We start from the raw sequence: 14,300 nt of genomic DNA, 5'->3' as shown, positions 1-14,300 counted from the left end.
GTGAGGGCTCATGGAAATCTTAACTGCTGCTAAAGCTGGTGTCACTCACTCAGTAAAGCTCCTCGAGCCTCTCTAGTGCGAATATTTGTATTTGTGAGTAGGCAGTGTGTAACTTCAGGAGATGGGTTGCTTGACCTCTTCATATTTTTTAGTGCCAGGGCAAACTCTTCTGACTGAAGGTGTTGTTAACTTGTTGTAGGTGATACTCAGCTGTTCTCTAGGGAAGAGTGTCTACTCTGCCTTGGTACCACCAAAGTCCTTCACTGGAGGAAAGTTTGGGTGTTAATAAGTAAATATATGATGAGGCTGTATCTTGAAAACTTGTACATGAGTACAAGTGAATCTGCTGATATCACAGGTATTAGTACAACCTGTACCTGCTGTTTGGCAGAGATGCTGCAGATAAAATTGAAGACTAGAACTTCCTAGGGCATAGCTGAAGTTACCTGGCCTGTTGTAAAGTTTATATTAATGAATGTAAAAATGAGGCATTGTGTCTTTCATCTGGCATTAACCAGCGTAAAGAAGAGTGTGGGGTTTTTAGTCACAAAGTAGTAGCTAATTTTTTTTGTTTGTTTAAACTCTAATTGTACAGGGAAGTGAACAGGAAGTAAAATAGGCAGATTACAGATTAAAATAGCGAGGGAACTAGAAGTAGGTAATAAATACAAAGGTAATGTAGATCAGTGGTGATTGAAGTATAGAAGTGGAAACCAGGAAATTTGGAATTCTGCTTGCAACTGTCGTGCTGATCAGCTGTGTACCTGTGCTAATTCTTCTTCTTACCTTTGTTAGCACCTAAAAAAAGGAAATATTTTTTTTCTGTTTGGGCAGCTGTTGAGATCAGTGTTTGTAGTGGTTGGGAGCTCAGTGCATCTTTTGAAGGCCGTTGAGGAGCTGTTTGGTTCGGGGTGTGTGCACAGTTGTGCAGGAGTGGGAACCTCATCACACGTGCTGAGTTGGGCTGTGGGGCTGTGCCCGTGACCACAGAGAGTGGGAGGGGGCAGTAGGGTCTGTGCACACCCAGGGTCTATGAAAACAGGTCCTCCCCTGCCTTTCCCCTTCCCTCTGGCCCTGAGCAGCGCCCTGCCTCGCCTCTTCAATACTTTTGTGCTACATTTCTTGTTCATTTTTTTAACATATAACTGGAAGTGGGACCATCACTTCTTCCAAAACTGTTTTGTCTCTCTCATTCTGTGGCACTCTTTTCCTTACTTGACCTCCCCCCTCTCCCTCAGCTGTCTTTGTATAAAGCGAAGCATAAACCTGATGCCTTTTGTTATGAGAATGCATTTGGAAGCCCCCCGCTGCCTTAATTTCTTCCTGATTTTCTGTTGTTACTTTCTAATTCTCTTGTATCCAATAGCTTTTTCTCAGGAGAGATTGTTCCTCTTAGCATGCCACATGGTTGGTTGCCCTTTCCCTCAACTCTTTGTGTTGCCTTTGCCCTTGATGATGATGGTGCTCCTTACTTGGTGTTTACTGTTTTCTGTATAAATATTGATAATACTACACCATGTGCCAATACCTCTGCTATTGTTCACAGCTTCATCTCTGCTTGCAGTGCATATTTCTGGTTTTACTGCCAATGTATCTTTGTTTTAAATCATCTGATAGAAGTGTGAAGCTCACTGATAGCAGTGTGGAGTTGAGGCCGTCAGTGTTGTATATCAACATTGCAGACAGATCCTCTGCTCTTGTGTGCAGGAGGCTGGATTCAGTGGGACCAAAGCAAGTGGGGGAGTTCTGCTACTGATTTCAGTTGGGAGCTGGGTCAGGCTTTCATTGTGCAACTTCCTGGAAGCTGTGTTTGCTCGAGGAGTGTGATTGCCTGTGCGCACTGGGGTGGAGCAAGGGGAGGTGTGTATTTTAGATGTGTGGGAAATGTGCGCTGCTTCAGGCTTGGGGTGCTTTCTGGACAGAACCGACTTCAGAAAGACTGTTTACAGGAGAAGCTGTAACTTGGTGTCTCAGCAGAACTGGAAATTCAGACTATTTCCCCAAACAGTAAAGTCCTTCTGTGAATAATTGAATGAGCTTTGATGGCCTTTGTCTTAATGTTTCTGGAATTCAAGACTAAATAATAATGGAATGTTATAATGTTAAATGTCTGATAATTTGTCCTAAAGAAGTTTTAGAGCAACTGTTAATTTTTTTAATATCATTACCATAGAGACACATTAGACATTTTAGATATAAGCTAATATTTCTGAAGAGTTTCCAGAGAAGAAGGTATCAACTCAACATTTAAGGATAGTCTGTCCTTTGTCTTTACACTGCAATTCCTGATGGAGGAACATAGCTTGACTGAAGCACTTGAGCATTTTCAAGGTGGTTTTTGGTAATACTAGGTGCTTCTTGTAAATATAAAAGATGACTCACCGTATTTGAATGTGATTGTGTTCTAAGAGAGACTTCTGGTAAAGTTCTATACTCAAATATTTTTGATATAATGGCTTGTTGAATAAAATCTTCAACTCTGAAATGTTACAAGCTAACTAGTAAAAGACCATAAAAGAGCAGAAAATACTGATTTAACAGCATAATTTAGATGAAAATTAAGTGTTTAATGCATTGCAGGTTTTGGTTTTTTTATTTATTTGTTGTTTTCTCACTTTTGGATAGTTTAGTAGGAATGAGTTGCATAAAGAGAGGATGCCTTTTTATTGTTCAGGGGAAGAATTCTTGAATAGCAGAGGGAGGAGAATCACTGAGGTAGCACCTCTCGTGCAATCCAGAGAACAGAAAAAAAGCTGGGATTCTTTTTTCAAAGGAACTTAGACACCAAGCACCCTTTGAACGAATCTGAGTTAGGTATCTGACTCTCTTAGAAGTTTTGATCTTGATAGTAGGTTCTTCTGAGGAGCAGGGCCTTCACAGTGAGAAAGGGGAAACAGATCTGATGGGGGCGAAGAATTCTGTGTGCAGTCCTACCAGATATTGTAAATATTAACTATTAGGTTTTACTCAGAGCCTGATTTGTGGAGCTTGTAGTTAGCAAAGAAATGGCCAAGGGACACTTCTGCTATAAACCAAAGGAGGAAATAGGTAACTACTTCTAAAAACTGCCTTGTAATTTATGTTAATGTGTGAAGACTAAAAGCATGTGCCTGTGCTGGTGAAAAATGTTAACTAGTCCTGAAGAACAAGATCTGCTACTTTGGAGGAAGTTGTAAGCAGCACTTAGGCACCAGCTAAATTAAAATTCCAGGTCTGCTGTTGGTAAATGATACTGTTTTCCTCCTGTTGTTGCATTGGATGTCTGTTGGCATTATAATAGACTATGGAATTGTTGAGAATAGGTAAATGCTAATCTCTTCTGGAATATTTCTGAATTTAAGTGTTCTCATGTCCAAAGTGTCTTCTCATCTGCAGTATCTACTGCTTATGCTTACTTGCAATGTCTGAAACTCCAAACTGAGATGAGATTTCTAATGTATTAACATGCAAAAGAATCTGAAAGTCGATGAAGGCAGAGCACAGGTACCTGCTGCAAGAATTCCTGGGTATTAAGAGAAGGCTTGTGGAGGGGAAGAAAACCCAACGTGCTATGTTGCATGGGAATTGTGTTGCATTGAGATGCTGGAAGAGTGTGTGCACAAGAATGGAGCTCAAGCTTCTAGGATAAGCATGTGAGGTGATTTGTTGGGGGGAGACACTATTTTACATAGATGGGTGCAAAACCTTTTTTATGGGAAGCATTCAAAGGTATATTAAAAAGCCGAATGATTTAGTGTTGACTGAAAGAAAAAGATTATGTAGTTGCAGCAAAAGGACAGAAGTTCTCAGTGGTGGAAAATAAACCATAGCTTTGTCTTTTGTCCTTGATTTTGTCCTCCATCACAGCAGTTCTGAATTGTTCTGTTCTCATCAGGCAGGAGGCTGGTGTGGGATGCAGGTGCTCTTAGGCAGTCTCAGGTTGGACTGTGTCTGTGGAACTGTGTGTCAGTGTGTTACATGAGTGAGAACAGCAGGTACCCTCAGAATTTGGCTGTTGAGGCTTACTCATCAATTCTCTGCTTTCTGCGCTGCTTTCTGATTGCTTTCCTGTGGTTGGGAGGTGAGGAGAAGAAATGATCTTTACAGTGTGCCTTGCTGGTTCTTTATTTATACAAGGGCATTTGTAAATATGGGCTATTTGTTTTGTTCAGCACCTGGATGATGTTCAGGTGAAGTCCTATTAGATCTTCAGTGTTTGTTTTCACTGTACCTGCCTTCTCAGTGAGGTAGAAAGTCCTGCCTGAACACTGGGGAAGGATGCAAAAAAATATTCATAGAAAGTTGCACTTAGAATATATGGTAACTTTGTTTAATTCTACTTTTTCATTGACTAGAACTGTTTAGGCAGTCTGTGCTTTTACTTTCTGTTGTCCAAGGCCAAACTTAATATGCTGAAGCCTTCCACGGGCATAGCTACAGAAAGTTTTGGACCCATGGCAAGGAAAGCACTGGGCTTGTAGAAGTCACAGGCTGCAGATATCAGTGTTCAGCAGTTTATAAACTCTTCAGATACAGAGTGGGAGCGAAGCAACTTGTTGCCAAACTTCAGTTTGTTTGCAGATTATGTGTTGGTGTTTCAAAAACTTTCTAAAGAAATCTTTCTTTAAAATAACAGTCATAGTTTTAGCTTGCAATAAACACTGCCTGTCTTCTCAGGAACACCAAAGTTGTAGATCAGCTTAATTAGAGTGCAGAGCAATAGCAGTGGATTACTGCTGGAGGGAACCCTTCTCCTCTTTCCCACTTGGTCTCACGTCTCCCAAAGCTGCATGTTCTCGCTGCTGCCTTTGTGTCTGCACAAGCCAAACTGATATGTCTGGGCACTGCTCTTGGGAGGAAAGGGGAAGGCTGTTTCTCAGCCCTACAGTGCCTCATGTGTTGCCCTGTCCCTGGAATGCCAGGATCAGCACAGAGGAAGGACTGGAGCCACCTTTTTCAGCATGAGCCTCCACATGGCTGGTTTTGGTGATTATGAAATTTTTGGCTGTAGACTGCAGAGGAATATTCCTGCAGTAGTGCTTTTATTTTTCTAACTTCTGCCCAATTTTGCAGCAAGAGCTTGGCTTATCAAAATCAGTTTAGAACCATGTGATATATGTGAATAATAGGTGAGTCCAGGCTTTAAAATTGGGAACTTTAAACAGACAGTGTAGCAATCAGAACTCCAAAATTAGTGTTACCAATTATAAAGAAAATAGTAGAGAGCAAAACAGGAGATATTTTATAGAAATAAATCAATAGCACATCTACCTCTCAGGTCCTGAGTGCAGCATTTTGCCCTCCTTTCCCTTCAGAAAGGATGCAGAAGAACTGTAGAATGTGCAGGGAAGGCAGCAGAGGGAATGGTCAGGGAAGCATTCCTGGAGATTCTTACTTTCTCTCGGACTATTTCTGTGATGTGTGTTAGTGCAGCAGGAGTGCATAGCAACAGTTAATTTATTCATATCGCAGTAATGTGAGGAAATGTTATGGATTCACGTGGAGACACAAGGCAAGACTGAGGAATAATGTGTCCAATAACCTTGATCGTACGCACGTCAGCATTTTGGGACACTTTTCTTTTGCAGGAAGAACATCTCTTCCATTTTCAAAACTGAATACTTTGTGTCTCTGTAAATTCAAACTTTCTAAGTATGAAGATGGGGAACTGAAATATGAGGAGTCTACTTGGTTTGGCCGAAGAGGCTTAATGTTACATATGAGTTTATAAGTGAGACGTACAGACCTGGCTTTGGCTGGCTTACTGTGAGGCCACCTTTGCTTGTTGAACATCCATCTCTCTCTGCTTTTCTGAAAGCAAACAAGCCCCCTCTCAGCTCTGTGTGTGTCCCAGCCTTTCTGTGGTGTCAGGCAAGCTAGTTAGCGCAGTACTTGAATGCACATCTTTTTCTGCTATGGTAATGCTTAAAATGTATGACACACTGTTCTGGGGGGATGGTGACCCAGACAAAAATCTGTAACAGACTGCCATGGCAACTTTTTACAAGTTGTGGGACATTATCTGTTATCGGAAGAGCTCAGTTCTGTTCACAGGCTGGCATGCATGAAAGAAGGCTGTAAAGATGCTTGTGTAGTGTGAGCTCCCAGAAAGTCAGAAGTGAGCTTTGGTGAGCGTGAACTTAGAAGTTCAACTGTTGAACATAATCCTGAAGTTTGGCTCCTGTTTGAGAGCCACTTCCCTCTTACCAGATACTTGGCAGACTACGTTACTCTCAGGGTCAGATGGCTCCATCAGTATTCCATCTGATGAGGTGAAGCTACTCTTGAATGTTCTTGCACACTCTTTTCATACCAGTGCCACCAGATAGTATTGTCACAGGGTTTGTTTGGTTCACAGAAATTGGTTCTATTTAGGATGTGATAAAAGGATGGTGTCAACTTGATTTATTTATTTTTAAAACAGGATTCTCTGAAATATCCACACAGCTAGGATTACTCTTCCATCTGCTGTTCTGCTGACTTCCACACTGCTGTGAAGGAAGTGTGTATGGCACAGGTTTGCAGGAGTTTTGAAGCATGGCCATCTGAAGCACTTGTGTTAAATCTTGTGGAAGTTATTAAATGGAGTTGTGTTGTCTTGATTCTGGGATCAGCTGTCTTTGGAACCTGGCTTTTCTGGAGAGAGGCAGATGATATGATTATGAGAGTACCTTGCAGAATGCTGTTTCTGCCTGTTTCAGGTGGGGAGTCATGTTATATTCACTTGACAGGTAGTTCAAATCACAGCAATTCCCATTTCTAATGTTCTGGAAAAGCAAATGTGAGGTACAATGAATTCCTCATGTTCTCAAGTTTACTTTTAACCATGCTACTGAAGCAGCCTATGTTTTCTTCATTCTTTTTCTTATCTATTGGTAGGGTAAGAAATTAAAAAAACTACACAGCAGTATGAGAGCAGGATGAAACCTTTAGGTGCAATACCGGTTTTACAGACCTCTTTCTTCTCCCAGAGGATGCCAGCCCCCATCAGACTGCGGGAGTTGATCCGGACCATCCGGACAGCAAGAACCCAGGCAGAAGAGCGTGAGATGATCCAAAAGGAATGTGCTGCTATCCGGTCATCCTTCCGAGAGGAAGATAACACATACCGATGCAGAAATGTGGCAAAGCTGCTGTATATGCACATGCTGGGATATCCTGCACATTTTGGACAGGTAGGTCAGAATTCAGTGCCCTCTGTGCATATGCCAGTCTGCCTTCTGGTTTTGGGCACACTGACTTGTTCGGAGCATTCCTGTGTGCAGTTTTGCTTTGTTCCTTTGGGATGTTTTGAGGTGTGTTTTCATGTATGATCTGAACTTACATTAGTTAGTTTTGACTTTGTTAGTGAGATCTGCTGTTTGGGGACTTACATATTTTGTTTCGAAACTTAGTCTGCTTTTGCCATACTGTCTCCACCTCACTACCCATGTGTCTGCAGGTCAGCAGTGCTTACACCACAGTCCAAGACAGAGGTATTTTTAGATGGGTTCAGAACAGCACTTTGGACTTTTGTCTCTAGTGGAAAATACCAAATACTTCAAAGGAATTTCTATACCCTTTTTCTTCTAAAGCAGTGTTTTTGAGGCAGACAAGAGCTGGTGTGTTCCCAGCAATCAGAAGTTGTGTTCCTTAACCCCATCTTAGTGAGGTGACATGGAGAATGTAGCTATGAGTTTTCTATCTCGGCTTATTTTTGATGTGCTGTTTTTGATGCAGATTGTAGAAAAGGAAGACAAGAAGATGGAAGTTCTTGATCTACAAGTTCTTGGCAGGTTTAGCTTTGCTTAGTCTTTGGGGCACAATCTGTTTTGCTTAGAAGTCAGTAAGTGTCCTCTTAGTGGTAATCTAATCTAGTCTTCACTAAAGTTGAAGCCAGTCAGATTGTTGTATCCCTTCAAATAGCTTCATGTCCTGTGAGTCTCTCCATTCATGATTGAATTTTCCAATCCTGATATGTATCACTGAAAACAGTAAGCTCAAACCAGTGAAATCAAAATGCAAATAGTGTTAGGGAATGAGTGTGGGCTGTGCTTTTGCATATAAAGTGCATCATCTTATTTCTGTATCATTGGATTCTTCTCTCAGGATAATGAGTTGTTGAGTAAGAGCAAGTGGATTTGTGTATTATTCTGTCTTTAACACTTTTCATAGCCAGGCTCCCTGGTCCAAGAGAGAAATTTCCTGTCACAAAAATTAAGACTTAAGTATCTTAGAACTGTAAGAATAATGATAAGTGTTACAGATAAGTGTCACTGAGAATTTCTGCATTTGGTCTATGTTACAAACATGTTTAAATTTCATTCTTTTATCTTATTACTCAAATATTTAATGCCATTTACTTAAGAGTTAGGCTCAGTGATCCTTGTGTGTCCCTTCCAACTCAGTATATTTTGCGATTCTGTAACATATAGAAGATTAGGTCAGATATCTAATAACTTGCAGTTTCTGCTTTGATCAGTAGTGGTAAATTCACTCTCGGTGAAAGAAGGATAAAGCAGATTATTCAATATCTGTTGTTGCCAGGATTGCTACATCTCAAGAAGCAGCATCTATTCTGGCTGTTTGGGAGCAGGGTACTTCATTCAGTGTGCTTGGTTCTCATGGAGTTTATCAGCTGCACTTTGAAGGCACCTTCAGATGCTGAAAAGGGGTTTTAACAAGTATTCTCCAAGTGAGCGAGTTAGAGACCTTTGCATGTCCTCAGTGCTTATTCCTGGAAGGAATCTTTCAAGATGCTGCTGTTGTGCAGGAGGAGTGTAGTTTGTGTGAACTGGGGGCCTGTTGAGGACATGTGCTGTTCCAGCAGTGGAGTGGTGCAGAGAAACAGTCCTGTGTTGTAGACAGGAAGCTTCTGAGAGTGACGAGGTAAATACACAAATCAGATGTTTTGGTGAAAAACAGGAGAGCCACAAGTGGTGCTAGTCTCTCTTAAAGCTGTAAGGAGCCTGCAGTTAACAGTGTGGGTGGAGTAACCAGGAGTGAATGGACAGTATTGTTCCTTCCAAGCCAGGGATCCTCAACTTTCACCCAGGATATCTTGTACACAAATACAAGCATGAGCAAGCTGTCTCTTGAGCATGTGCAAAGGCTATTTGTGCACGTTCGGAAGTTGTCAGACAGCCTAGACAAATGGTCAAATAACGTTACTATTGTTATTGTTTCTGTTTGCAAAAAAATTGTAGCTGTCAGAGTGGTTATGTCAGTAAAAGCTGGGTAAGTTGTAGTCTTGTTACATGACAGTATCGTATCCAGCTTTGCTAATGTATCTGTTACAGTACTGATGTAGCAGATTTTAATTGTTCCTTTGAGTGAAATGGATATAACAGTATCAGGATTTTTTCCACTAATTAGACCTAGTAAGAGCTTCAGCTGATCATGTTTCTTAGTGTTGCTGTGCATGTATCTAGTTTGCATGTATTTATATACAAATGAAACAAGAACTCATCAGCCTTTCATGGGGTAAACTTCACTAATATCTTTTAAATTCAAAAGTACTAGAAATATATCTTAGAGTATCTGTTGCAGTCATCAGTTTCCTTATGCTCTTCCTCAGTCATTCATCTTCTGCCTTTGTTGGCTCTCATACTGCAGCTTAGATGTCATCAATTTTACATTGCATTTTTGCAGAGGATTGTATAAGAAAGTATCTTGTAAACCCAGGGAAAAAAGTTGATTCACAGGTGCATTATTCTCTTACAGAAAGCACAGGAAAGATGAGAGCTCAGTATCTAGTGTTCTGTACCTTATCCCTGGTTGATCTTACCCATTTGTACAAATTCAGTTATCTTTGTGGATGACTGGTCTTATTGTTCAGAGGTGTTTATTCTAGGTTTTCATCCCCTTTAAACCTAGCAAAACTGAACTTGCTGTCTTACAAGGTTTTTTTACCTGTTTGTCACTCTGCACTAGCTCGATGTTCACACGTGACAACTTGCCCAGTTGGGTGTGTGTTCTGATGCCACGTGGTTGTGAGAATTTAGCAGTGACTAGGCCATAGCATTTTCTTTCTCTGGCACTTCAACTTTAATTTTCTTATCAGTATCCTGTGCAACTTTCCCCTTGTAATCTGTGTGCTTCTTGCATCTCTCCTGTGCCCATTGCCCCTGTTCAAGCTTCCATCTAGCTGAGGCCATGAATCCCTTTTCCTAACACCCTGTATCTCTACCTGTGCATGCCCCCTTTAGTTCCTTTCCTGTTGCCAGCTCTGTCTGACCCCTCCTCAAACCCATCATGTACACCTACTTGTTGCCCCAGCTAGTTCATAAAGCAGACTTACAGGAAGTGTCTGTGAGGGAGAGATCTTCATTTTCCTGTCTGGAAAGTAGACATTGATTATACTTGTTTAGTTTTCTGTTACAGGAAAATATTTTAGTGCACAGTAATGTCAGAATATCTCTGGTTTGGTTTGTGTTTTTTTTTTTCTTTTTTTGCTAATTTTAAAACTGGGTTAGCAATTAAATCCTTAATCAGCAGAGTGCAAGTGGCAGCTATGTGTGTTGTTTTTGGGATTTCCTCTGTGCTATTGGACTCAGTTGCTGTTTCTACACAGTGAAGGGAAGTTTGTAGTGGCTACAGTACACATGATTTTAGTAGACTTCTGGTGTTCCAGCAGAGATTCAAGAGCAATGCAGAAACTTAACTATCTCTGGCAATCTCAGGTTTACCTAGGTAGCAAGTTACTTACAGATCATAATATCTTGTTTTTAGAGTCATAGAATCCTAGAATGGTCTGGGTTGAAAGGGACCTTAAAGTTCATCTAGTTCCAACTGCTGTGGGCAGGGACACCTTCTGCTATCCAACCTGGCCTTGAACACTTCCAGGGATGGGGCAGCCACAGCTTCTCTGGACAGCCTGTGCCAGGGCCTCACCACCCTCACAGCCAAGAATGTCTTCCTAATAACTAACCTAAACCTGCCCTTTTTCCATTTGAAGCCATTGCCCCTTGTCCTATCACTACATGCTCTTGTTTTGCCAACTTAAAGAGCATTGATCCTCTCTCTGGTAGATAAATAGAGGCTCTTAAATCTGGTTCAGAAGTTTCTGGTGCATAATCAACAAGACACAAGACCTAGATTTCTAGATCTTTACAATTTTGATTTTAATTGTGGATCTCTCATCTTTATCAATATGTTATTGTTTCCTTTTGTGATGTAACATAAATCCACATATTTGGTATATCTGAGGTTGTGGAAGGCCAACAGTGTCTGGCCACTTCAAGACACAGGAGCTGCTAATGACCTTCCTGCTGGCTTGCTGGGAATTTTGGGCAGGTCATTTAACCTTTCTTTGTTTTCCACATCACCAAAACGGGAATCAAATACACTTTTAAAAATGCATTCTGAGAGACCTAAATTAGCATGCATCAAAATTCAAACTGTTTCCTCTAGCTAAGAAGTAGTTTTAAGCTAATTGTCTTTTTTTTTCCTCTTTTTTCCTTTTTTTTTTTCCAGTTGGAGTGCCTCAAGCTCATTGCCTCTCAGAAATTCACAGACAAGCGCATTGGGTATTTAGGTGCCATGTTGCTGCTGGATGAGAGACAGGATGTCCATCTTCTTATGACCAATTGCATCAAGAAGTAAGGGTACCACCTCTCTCTCCATCAACACATGCTCTGAGGTTTCAGGATCAGAAAGTACACTCCTGACAGTGATGTTTTGAGCACTTTAGTTTTTTGCTCTTGTGTTAGAAAACTGGTATCTTCAATTTGTTGTATACTGTTGACCTTAATAAGACTGGTTTAGTATTGCACTGTATTGGATGATCCTGCTTCCTGAGTGGGAAGAGACTATAAAATTACATTGGTTTTGAAGAGGCATACGTAGAAAGCAACACACGTTGTCCTGTGTTTCTTTGCTTCTGCTGATGAGCTCTGAAGAGTCATCAAGGAGCAAGGCTGTGTATCTTGCTTTCTTTTTAAGGTTGCTCTGACAGTCCTGATGAATGGTTTTCCTTGGAAGCAGGGCAGCAATATGGGATGTGCTGTCTGTGTGTCATTTTGCTGAAATGAGACAAGAGGGAATGGAAATGAATTTTTTTAAACACTTTTTTCTCAGCAAAACGATTTTAAACTGGGATTTTTTTACATCACAGTATAATAAATGATGATTAGTGTGTTTCCAGTAACATTCCCTTCAAGATGGATGGGAGCAGGAGTGGAACAGCTGGGTTCTAGTTGACTTACCCAAAGGTCTGTTTGGTTGTGTGTGGTGTGTTTGTTTTTATTATGATTTACTTTTAGCTCATAAACCTCTCATATATGAGCAAGTAAAGCATTGATCTTCACTTAGACTGTGGCCTCAAAGTGCTTGGAAAGAAACTTGACAAAACTTCTGACTTTGGACCCAGTGTCCAGGAGATAAGAGATGTTTGTGTAACGATCTTTCATTGAAATGCCATACTGATGAGGCTCTTGTTAGAACCAGGCTGCAGGTTAACACCTCTTCTGATTGTTTATACTACAGTGAATTTGGTAAAGGTGCAGTGAGTTTGAACTGGAAATGGGTCAGACTGAAGCTGAGCAAAAACGGTGGAGAGCTTCCCACCACCTCCCTGGGTTGTTTGTTGATTTCTCCTTTGACTTTCTATATCTACCAGTTTGTCTTGCTCTTATCGAGACATTTAGGGATTTGATTTATCTCACTGTTTTTTGTTATTTTATAGCAAAACCTAGATTTTTGATACAAAAAGGTGAGCAGCCTCTTGAGGCAGGTACTTGATATACACACAGCTTTATGTAGCTGCCAAAAATTGGTTGAAGGAAGGAAACAAAAAACCAACCCATTTAGTAGCACGTGCTACCTGTTCCTTCATCTGCATGTTGCCATAACTACTCGGTGTTACAACCAGGATACTGTTCCTTCTCTGTTCTGCACCTCCTGCGCCTTGGGTCACCCACCACTGGTTTCCCTGGCTCTTCCATTGTGCAGTCCCCAGCTCCCCTTGCCTCCCAAGCCAGAAGCCATATTTTTTACTTTCTTCAGCACTGAGTCCTGGATGCTGTGGCAACCTGAGTACCAAACACAGATAGAGATATGGTGTGCAAACAGGTTTTAAAGGTGTTGAGATTGCCGTGTGGAACCTGTGTTGCCTTGTGCTTAGTGTGACATTGGTAGCTGGCCTCATAAATAGTATTTCTTGTTAGGTGGTTTAACTTCTTATTGACTGCTTTTCACAACTTCCTTAGGCATATGAATAGGAAGAATTGCTAAACAGAATTCCTGTATGGATTATTTTCAAGGTGTGCAAGTGGTGGGGTTTGTGGTTTTTGGTCAGGATAGAGGATACTTTTATGCAGATTTTTCTATTCTGTTTGATTTGTAAATGCAGAAGCTAAAGCCTGTCCTAGAACATGTTTCAGCTGGGACAGTTCAGTCCCTGGATTCCCACCTGATAGCTGAACCAAGTATTTTATCTTTTTAAATAGAAGGAGTAGCAAACCCTATGGTATGTGCTGCTGTTGTTCCCAAATTGTGCTCCCACATAGCTGAGAATCTGGAAAGTTCTTTTGGCCCATGTGTGCAGCTGGTTAGATGACTGTAGCTATAGATGCCTTTTTTTGTGTGTTCAGTTTCTCTGTGTGCATGCAGATTGACTTTTTTTGTTCTCCTTTACAGTGACCTTAATCACAGCACGCAGTATGTGCAGGGGCTGGCACTCTGTACTCTTGGCTGCATGGGCTCCTCAGAAATGTGCAGAGACCTTGCAGGAGAGGTGGAAAAGCTCCTCAAAACTTCCAACTCTTATCTTAGGAAGAAGGTACTTCAGGAAACTTTTGAATACTTTGTTATGTGGATTAAAAGGCAAGATTGATTGAATACCCTGCTAATATCTGGCATACTAAATGACTGGGATGACACTGGCTGAATATTTTGCCATTGTGCGAGACAGAGCTCAAAACTCCCTGTCTGTCGATAGCAGGAATGTGTGTAAGCCTCTAAAAGACAGGCCTTCAATGGGTGAGGCAGTTGTTTGTATTTTTGTACTCTCTATCCTAAGGTTATTGATGGTAATGTGAATACCTGACACTCCACAGACATTAGCCTCAAACTCACGGTCATCAGTTTTATTTCTTGTCAGATAAGTCCTGAGAGACTTTAATTATTAGCAGTGCAGACTGGTATCTGAAGATTTGGACCTATTCCTATTTGATATCTTGTGTTGATGATGGTGAAAGTAGTAAGAGAGCTAGAAAGGTTAAGGTCTTGAAATGGGAAAACACAAATTTTCTTGTTTCTGCAGTAAGTGTGCCGTAACATCTGCAGAGGGTGATCACCCTCCTTCTAGATTTATTTACTGATAAATCTTGTGAGGAGCGTGG

At 41.1% G+C, this 14,300-nt stretch overlaps 1 protein-coding gene across 1 annotated transcript in view; it reads left to right on the top strand.

The window, feature by feature from the left end:
• AP1G1 (adaptor related protein complex 1 subunit gamma 1) overlaps window positions 1–14,300 on the top strand; it is a 39,511-nt gene that overhangs the window by 1,844 nt on the left and 23,367 nt on the right. Inside the window, exons 2-4 of the mRNA XM_050311584.1 lie at window positions 6,951–7,154; window positions 11,434–11,558; window positions 13,597–13,738. Of these exons, the coding sequence (XP_050167541.1) occupies window positions 6,954–7,154; window positions 11,434–11,558; window positions 13,597–13,738 (468 nt within the window). The 5' untranslated portion in view covers window positions 6,951–6,953. The remainder of the gene's footprint in view (window positions 1–6,950; window positions 7,155–11,433; window positions 11,559–13,596; window positions 13,739–14,300) is intronic.

Source organism: Myiozetetes cayanensis, unplaced genomic scaffold, assembly GCF_022539395.1.
Source record: "Myiozetetes cayanensis isolate MyiCay16 unplaced genomic scaffold, myiCay2020 scf16, whole genome shotgun sequence".
In the NCBI taxonomy this organism is placed as follows: domain Eukaryota; kingdom Metazoa; phylum Chordata; class Aves; order Passeriformes; family Tyrannidae; genus Myiozetetes; species Myiozetetes cayanensis.
This window is presented reverse-complemented; position numbering and strand designations above follow the sequence as displayed.